This window comes from Python bivittatus, unplaced genomic scaffold, assembly GCF_059951505.1.
Source record: "Python bivittatus isolate LINGU-HERP-01145 unplaced genomic scaffold, Pbiv_v1 ctg000410_np1212, whole genome shotgun sequence".
Lineage (NCBI taxonomy): Eukaryota > Metazoa > Chordata > Lepidosauria > Squamata > Pythonidae > Python > Python bivittatus.
Genome location: NW_028277067.1, coordinates 1,089,961 through 1,099,076, shown reverse-complemented (window position 1 = coordinate 1,099,076; position 9,116 = coordinate 1,089,961). Strand labels below are relative to the sequence as shown.

At 42.8% G+C, this 9,116-nt stretch overlaps 1 protein-coding gene across 2 annotated transcripts in view; it reads left to right on the top strand.

Annotated features, from left to right (window-relative positions):
- The first annotated feature begins 293 nt into the window (after positions 1-293).
- Positions 294-9,116, top strand: part of PIP4K2B (phosphatidylinositol-5-phosphate 4-kinase type 2 beta) — a 32,855-nt gene continuing 24,032 nt past the window's right edge. For both annotated transcript variants that reach the window (XR_003084887.2, XM_025167704.2), the window contains exons 1-2: positions 294-1,365; positions 7,760-7,857. Coding sequence is in view for 1 of the 2 variants with exons in the window: in XM_025167704.2 (XP_025023472.1) it covers positions 1,189-1,365; positions 7,760-7,857 (275 nt within the window). In the remaining variant the exon portion in view is untranslated. The remainder of the gene's footprint in view (positions 1,366-7,759; positions 7,858-9,116) is intronic.

The following is a 9,116-nucleotide window of genomic DNA, read 5'->3' as shown; positions in this document are numbered from 1 at the left end:
GGCAATAATTTTTTTTTTAAGTTACTGGACTTGCTAGCTGCGTCTTCCTTTAAATTAACCAAACCACATTGTTTTCTCACAACATAATTCCTTGACCCTTTTGAAATTAACGATTACTATAGTACTTTTCTCCTTCAATTTCTCAAACAGAAATGGAACATCCCGCTCCGCCCCTCCCTCTGCTCGTCGCCATCTTGGCGCCTCCTTTGCGCAGGAGTCGATTGCACAGCTTGTTCCGCGGTGGAGCAAACCACGGAGAGGGAAGCATGGGGGGTAGGCGGGGTGGGGCAATGTATTCATAGCAGACGAAACTAACCGAATGTTGTTATAAAGGGGGGGTGAGGCTAGACTCACTTGGGGAGGGAGGTGGACGTTATTATTTGGTAACTGACAGGGGGTGGGGCTCGGATCTAACTATTTGTGAAAGGGGAGTGATGGTGCGGTGCCCGGTTTTCTGAACGGAACTCTTGCCTGTACGGAGGGGAAGGGTGTGTGCCTGTGGGTGGTACTGTTGTGATTGGTGCCTGTGCATGTGTACCTGTATGTATCTCGGTATTTAGATAATTCCGCTGAGCTAGGTGGGGAGGAGAGAGGGAACAGAAGAGCGACGGGTGGAGTGAAGATGGTACCATTGTGAACGCTTTTTAAGGGGGGGATACGGCTGACTTAATTGCGATGGGACCGGTCTAGGTGGAAAAGGGAGGGCTGGGTGGTACCATTTGGGGGGACCTATAGGGAGAATTAAAGAAGTATCACAGATTCGAATGGCAACCCATTGCGGTTGAGCAGAGAAGAATAGAAGCGGTGCCTTTAGCGGCCCACTGTATTCCGAAGGTCGGAGGAAGATAGGAAGCGCCACTTCAGGTTTAGGAAGGGATGAACCTGTGGTGGCATCAATGAGAGGCTGGTTCTAGTGGTATCATGCGTGGAGGTGCCAAATCAAACCAGCCCATGAAGCAAGTGGTGCCATTTTGAGCTGGTACAGGTCCCATCTTCAGGAGTGTGGAGGGAGGGTGGCTGACTGCTGAAGGAGCAGAAGGCTGGGCCTTTTCCTGCAGAGCATTTTGACATGACTGTCTGAGGGGCAGCAGTTGCCCAGGTTGGAGGGGCCCAAGGAGAACCATGAAAAAACCCTGCTGTTAGGAGACTGATATTTGTTCAGACAGCCCCAAGGACCCTCTCTCTGCCATGGCCTCAAACTGTACTGGAGGCACAGCGGCTGCAAGCGCTGGCTCAGCTGTGGGTGCTGCACTCAGTGCTTCCAAGACCAAGACAAAGAAGAAGCATTTCGTCTGCCAGAAAGTGAAACTCTTTCGAGCCTCTGAACCGCTCCTGAGTGTCCTTATGTGGGGAGTCAACCACACGGTGAGCAAGAAATGCACAGTAGTAGGCAACTCCCACCTCTTTGAACTTATGTGTGCATGGCAAGAGGCATCAAATATGTTACCCAGCCCTCTCAACTAGAGAGGTACATTCTGCCATTGAATATTTGTCTCTTCTTACAGCAATTATGTAGCATCTCTTGTGTTGAACATTAGATCCAGGGTAATGCATCCTTATTTTGATAACATATTAGTATCCATATTTTGCATGAAAACACATGTTGGAAAACAGTAGAGTAATGCATCTTTTTTAAATAAAGGGAGAGTATGTAAAGATTTCTAAAATAATTACAAAGGGGTAACAATTCTGTGTTAAATGAATTTCAAGTGTTCATCTACAGAAGGAGGAGGTTCTTTCATATAATCTTGCTTCTCACACAAGTGGGTAGGAACTTGAAGATAAACAGCAATAACCCTGCCTCCTAGTTTATCTTGGCAAGGTGTATGTTTTCCTGCTGACCTTTCTCACCTGCTCCAATGGGAGAAAGGAACAAATGGTTTTCAGTTGGGCAGTGCAGTGATCCAAATTTGAAAGGGACAAGGTAATTTGGAGCATGTGGGGGTGCATGTTGTACCTACTGGCAATTCCTTAAAGAAGCTTGGACTTGATTTAAGGAGGTGCTGACAGGAGCAGTGTGCTTCCTGATGAATCACCTTTTCCCTTCACATCAGGAGTGCTATCCAATCTTAGTTTTCAGAATGAATCGGACAACTATATGTTTATTCAGAAATCAGCTGTTTTGAGTTCAGGAAGATTGCTCTGTATATAGGATTGTGGCTTCAAATCCTCAGCAGCAAATTCTGGTTCTTATAACCTGTGTGTGTCATCTGGGTTCAGTTAATCCATTCTTGCATATTCTTTACCAAGGAGGTTTCAATTTTCTATATTTTAAATTATTGCTTGCCTGGATAACTGATCTTCATAAAGCAGGAATGTAACTTCACTGAGCTAATAAGGGATAAAAGATGATAATCTTTTTCAGTATCCAGCAGAATACTATATAATTCTTAAATATCTATAAATATTATGATAAATAATCATTTTGTTGCAGTCTATCTGAGATTATCATCTCACTTGTACAAAGCAATAAAAGGCTCTTGCCATCCCAGAGCCCAGGGACAGAACTATGTGCCTCCTAGAATTCCTAGTCAGCGTGGTCAACTAGGAGTTGTAGTACCACCATATCTGAAAGGTGGCAGTTTGGAGGAAGGTTACTGCAAAACATTCACAAGCAAACTTCTACAAATTTCACAAGCTCTAGTTAGTAAGATGGCCCTAAAGAAATGGAAGAGAATGTTTCTTTGAATAGTAGCAATCCTGACAAGTAGAGTGGAGGCATTGTTTTCTTTATATCAGTCTTAAAAGCCCAGTTGTGTATTGTGTGCACATATCTGAATGGGAGATTACTTAAGCTGCTGCTGGACTACAACTCCCAGTACTTCTTATAATTGATCGTGCTTCCTGACCTTGCTGAGAATTTTAATTCAGCAACATCTGGAAAACAATACAGGTAGTCCTCGGTTAACAACAGTAACTGGGACCAGAATTTCCATCACTAAGCGATGCAGTCATAAAGCGCAATATCCCATGAACGCATTGCTTAGCAACAGCAATCCCATTGCCGTTGTTAACTGAATCCCATTAGTTGTTAGGTGAGGACCCACCCCGATCCAAGCCATTCCCAGCTTGGTCCCTCCCAGCCCCGTGCCTTGGTAAGATAAGGGACTGCCTTTTCTGCCTCCTCTTGAACTCCCCCCACCTGCCTGTCTCCCCCCCATCTCTGCCCTTTTGGCTGCCCACCTACCAACTGCTGCCAGCTGCCCCTGCTGCCCAGCTTTGCCTGCCACACCACCCACCACACCATGCACCACTACTGTACCAGTCAGGGCCTTCTTTCACACCACCTTCTTTTCGTGCCGGAGTAGGCAAGGCTTCTCTCATGCCCTGCCCAGGACTTCCATTTGCGTGCCAGCCAGGGCCTTCTTTCATGAAAGAAGCCTGGTGTGTGAAAGAAGGACATGGCTGCACAAATGCAAAAGAAGGACCCATTCCTTTCACATGCCAGTTTCTTTTGCAAAAGGCCCCAAGCGGGGGATGCATGGAGTCCCTGGCTGGCATGCAAATGGAGGCCCTGGGTGGGCCACGAACAGAGGCTCTGGATAGGGTGCGAGAGAAGCTCTGGCTGCATTGGCACAAAAGGAGGCCCTGGATGGTACACTAGTGGTGTGGCAGCAGGCGCAGGGGTGGGCAGGGCCAGCGACAGTGGGTAGGTGGGCGGCCAAAAGGTGGTCGTAAATGCGGTGGGCCCAAGTTGGCCCAAATTTTGTTTGTGTGGCCGCAGGGGCGCTGCAACGGCCTTAGGGACTGGTCATAAATCCCTTCATTCAGCACCATCATAACTTTGAATGGTCACTGAATGAATGGAAGTTAAGTGAGGACTACCTGTAGATACTTAAACATGGCTCATGCAACTTGCAGTAAGTTTAATTATTCACAAGTCATTGGTGAATACTTGCAGGATGTGTGATTTATATGAACGAAATGTCTTCTTTCTCTTCAAGTCACTTTATTTAGTTGTTTGCTTATATACTATCCTTCATTGTGAAAAGAAATCCCCATTAGGGTTGATTGCAGTAGCAGTGGATACCATTGAGTAAAAATGCCTGGCAATTAAATACATTACCATCCATCATCTTGTTTTAATACTAGATCATTTCATCTGATGGAAAACGTTTGTTTTCCTCCTCATGGTAAAAATAACCAATATTGGTGCCAGAGTCATCTCCATTCTGTGAGGTAAACATGACAATATTACCCTATATGTGAAGAGATACTGCAGTGCTCCTTGAAATTGATGAAATCTAATTATTTTCTAAACTTTCTAGAAGTTCTGCTTTTTGTTCAATCCCTGAAATAAGGTAGCAGGCAGAATACCATTCCAGGTGTTCCTTCAGCATGACCCCAAGTTAGCTATGCCTTTGTTTTTCCCAACCTGGTTGCCCCTGAAGGATTGGCCTTAAATCCCCATAATCCCCCTAGCAGCATTATAACTGTTGCAGTTCAAACATCTTCAGAGTCTTAGAAGCCTTCCCACCTCTGGATCATGATTTCTGGAAAGTACAGAAGAGTTCTAAGTATTTGTGCTCTATCTCTCTCCCCTCCCCATATTCTCCAGTGAATCTGGGAGGCCTCTGCCTGATCCACTTCTGAATATTATTTCCTTTCTTGGGGCTTCAAAAATGTTTCAGTTCCCTTTGGCCATGTAACAGTTCTTGCATATTTCCATCAAGGTCATCTTCCTTATTGCTTGGACTAGTCCCTGCAGTTTTCTTGGCAAGATTTTCAGAAGTGGTTTGCCGTTGCCTTTTTCCTATGGCTGAGAGAGAGTGACTGGCCCAAAGTCACCCAGCAGGCTTCATACCTAAGCAGGACTAGAACTCATCTCCCGGTTTCTAGCTTTGTGCCTTAATGATTACTGTACACCAAACTGGCTCTCATATAATACCTGTCCCAAATAATATTTGCCACATAGGCTAGATGGTAGTCTAATGCTCATGGGATTGTTTTACCGTATATTGTGTTCATCTTACTCTGGAAATCCTTTCACATTTACATATAGTTTCTCAGACAACTTTATCCTCAAAAGGCCTCTGAACGGTGCTCTTCTTTCATCTACTTCCAACTTTGCTGTATGGAAAGAGACCAGAGAAAAAGTGCTTATTGAGCCAAATACAAACATACATGTAGTGGCATATGAAGTTGAGAAGAAAAAACTCAGGCTCAGTTGTGTTTTGCAGATCTAATAACTTTAGAAACTAAATATTAGAAAACAGTGCAATTTTTTTCTTTATATTTTCAGAAGTTACTTTGAAACTAGTTAAGCACGGATTTCTCTGGATTATCCAGAGAAGAATCTCCAACAAAGAATTTAAGAATTGGTCAAGCTGCTAAGCTCTGAAGTAGCTGAAGTTTTAAGGTGGACAGTCCCATGTTATGCCAATTTTTTTTTTTTAGATTTTTTTTATCCTGCCTTTCTTATTTTTATAAATAACTCGGGGTGGCGAACATACTTAATACTCCTTCCTCCTCCTATTTTCCTCACCACTACAACCCTGTGAGGTGAGTTGGGCTGAGAGAGAGTGACTGGCCCAAAGTCACCCAGCCAACTTTCATGCCTAAGGCGGAACTAGAACTCAGAGTCTCCTGCTTTCTAGCTTGATGCTTTAACCACTAGACCAAACTCAGCTTTTCATGACGAGGGCTGCTTTCCTTTAGAGTTTTCTCTTGGGGACCCAATAGTGAGTAGAGCTGAAGCAGTTCATGGGTAGAACCAGAGTATAAAGTGAAACGAATTGCTGCTAGTGCTCTATACATGGCAGGTTTCCATGTGAGTCTAAATGTCCTCTTAAGTCCTGACAGATAAGATTTGAGAGCTGCAATTCATTTTCTCATAAGGATAGCTCATATGAAATAATATGCCTCATATTTTTATCCCATTGTTGCTTAATAGAAAGCCACTAATTGTGGGATTATGTTAAGAGGAACAAGTATGTCATGTGTATATTCATAATGATTCCTGGATCTACTATAAATGACAGCCAATACAGGTAGTCCTCAAGTTATGACCGTTTGTTCAGCAACTGTTCAAAGTTACAACGGTGCTGAACGAAGGGACTTACAACTGGTCCTTGAAGTTCCAGCCATTGTAGCACCTCCAGGGTCATGTGGACAAAATTTGGGTGCTGGGCAACCAGCTCGCACTTACAACCAGTTGCAGTATCCCACAATCATGTGATTGCCATTTGCACCCTTCCCTGCTGGCTTCCCCCAAGCAAAGTCAATGGGAAGCTGGCAAGGAAAGTTGCAAGTTGCTGGGGTAAATCCCTCCCCAGCCTTTCTTTGCTCGCACACACTGAACCCTCCTTCCCCAACCTCCCTACACTTGTACACACATACACATGCACCCCACATCCTCTTTCCATGGCCTCCCTGCAATTGCACACATGCATGCACATACCCCTGCCCTCTTTCCCTGGCCTCCCTGCGATTGCACACATGCATGAACATACCCGCACCCTCTTTCCATGGCCTCTGCTATCGTATGTACCCTGGGCCTTTTTTCCTCAGCCTCCCTGTGCTTGCACATGCACTCTGTGCCCTCTTTCCCCAGCCTCCCTGCAATCACAAGCACCCCCCACCCTCATTCCCCGGGCTTTATGAGTTCGCGCCACACTGAGTGCCCCCTCCCCTGACTCTCATGCGGCCTCACCGGGCCTACCAGGGCCTCCCTCACCCCCCTGTGGCACCCCCGCTCTCCTTACTTGGGACTCCCTCCACTTCCCGCTTAAGGACCTCCACATCATAGGTTACCATGACAACCGGGACTGCCTGGATTGCTGTTACTGAGCGATGCAGTCACGTGACATTGCGCTTTACGATTGCATCACTTAGCATCGGCAATCCAGGTCCCAACTGCAGTCATAACTCAAGGACTACCTGTATAGCATCATCCACATGTTGCAATACCCAACATTCCACCTTTAAGTACAAAGGTGGAAGTTAAAGGTGGAATGTTTTGATCTGCTTTGCACTTAGTTTCTATGCTATGAAGCATGCTTTCATTTTTAATTCAGAAAAATGTGTTTCCTTCCCTAATCCCCAGAATCTAAAATTTGAGATATATAGCAAATATGAATATGAGATTCTAAAAAGCAACAGTAAATGTTTTTTTCTCCCCTATGGCAAGCCTTTTGTCAAAAATTGTGTTTTGTAAGTATTATTAGAATGATTAATCCTCAGAGGAATTCTGAGACCATATAAAATGTTTTGTTAGTTACAGATTGAGAAAGTTTTCTTTTAAAAATAAGAAAAATAAGAACATTTTAGCAGGTACTTACCACACTTTCAAACATATCTTTGCATCAAAATGCAATTAGATGATTAACTAAAAGTTTGAGTGATTAGGACAGACCTAGAATTGTTTATATAGATATAATTATCTGTCTGAAAATTGAGAGAGAAAGAGAGAAGCATTACATTGTTATATGAATTATGCAGACTCAAAGCCTGGAGACAACAACTGATGATGATGATGATGATGATGATGATGATGATGATGATGATGTAGATTATGTAGCCTAGAGCACTCAGTTCCCTATGATTTCCTTCTCTGAACAAATACAGAATAAACTATCACCCCTTTGTAGAATATAACTGTTTTCTTGACTATGAAACTTCAGGTTATTCATTTAATGCTGAAACTGCCAGTAAAGGTTAGTGGGGTTTATTGGTTCTATGATCATACATACCAGCAATGTAGGCGGCTTCCTTTCTCTTTTCCCTCACATCCTGTTTAGATGTTGCATTTCTTTTGCAGATTAATGAGTTGAGTAATGTCCCTGTCCCTGTTATGTTAATGCCAGATGACTTTAAAGCCTACAGCAAGATTAAAGTGGACAATCACCTTTTCAACAAGTGAGTAATAAACATTTTTTGTTTAAAATATCCCCCCCCACATTCCCCATTTAACTTCAGTATCTGAATAACTAGCTTGTTATGAATATATAATGACATGAATCATAATTTTGCAGAAGACAGTGTGACACGAAAGAAAAGCAAGTATTATAAAAGAGCATCTTGAACCCAGCACTATTCATGTGTCTGAGTGTGCTCTGTGTCCCGCCATGTGTGGATATGATTGGGAGCTGCAGTTCATTTTCGGATAGTGCCAGGCGATAGAGGATAATATCCTTTCTGTACCAAATGTGTTGACTGCTCATATACCTTTTTGGCACAATTTCAAGTATCATTATATTTTGATGGGCCAATATATTTAAGGAGTATCTCTTTCCATATGTGCCTCCCTATTCTTTAAATCTCTATGAGAAATAATGTTCTGTGTGCAAGGTTAGATACAATAGAAATCAAAGAAGTAGTAGGGTTACAATGCTTTGCAGTGGGAGAAAGGCATCAGTGTTGTTTCAGAAGCACCTCTCTGGGCATTTTGGTGTATGTAGAAATATTGACTATTCAGGAGGGCTTTTAAAACTGGCTGATAATTTGGAGGACTTTTTTTTTCTACTGCTGTTTTTATTATGCCTTTTGGATTTTGAATTCTTTTTAAATTGTATTTCTACATCCTAATACACTTTTTCATTTTAAAGTGCTTATTAGAGAAGCAGTATGGAAATATTAAATGAGATTTTACATCTGGACAAACCTGGGAATTTAAAGGTAGAAGAGAAGGCAAACTGACTCCAAACTAAAGGTGTTAGATTGAGAGGTCTGAGCCTGGATAGATACTCAACCATGCTGGTCACTGACAGCAGGCTTGAATTTAGAGAAGGACTGAAGTACACACACTGGGGGTGAAGGGGGCATCATTGACTCATCCCTAATATGCTTTGAAGGAGATTTAATCACAAATATACACATGTTAACCTGTAGTGAGATTACAATTGCCAGGCAAACTGGATCAGCTTTTAATGATTAGAAGATTATTAATTCTTATTTTTTCATTTGTGCCATTAGTATACGATGAATGATAATATGTATAGGTTGGACAACATTTTTTTTTGTGGATTAAGAATGTTTTGTAGATATGAAGAGAACTTCCTTTATTTAGTCTATGTTCTCCGTTAAAATTGCATAGAACATGCCTCCTGCAATTAAGATTTGGATATTGAAATCTGGGGAGCTACTCAGAATGTGTTTTAGATTTCCTCTGACATTTT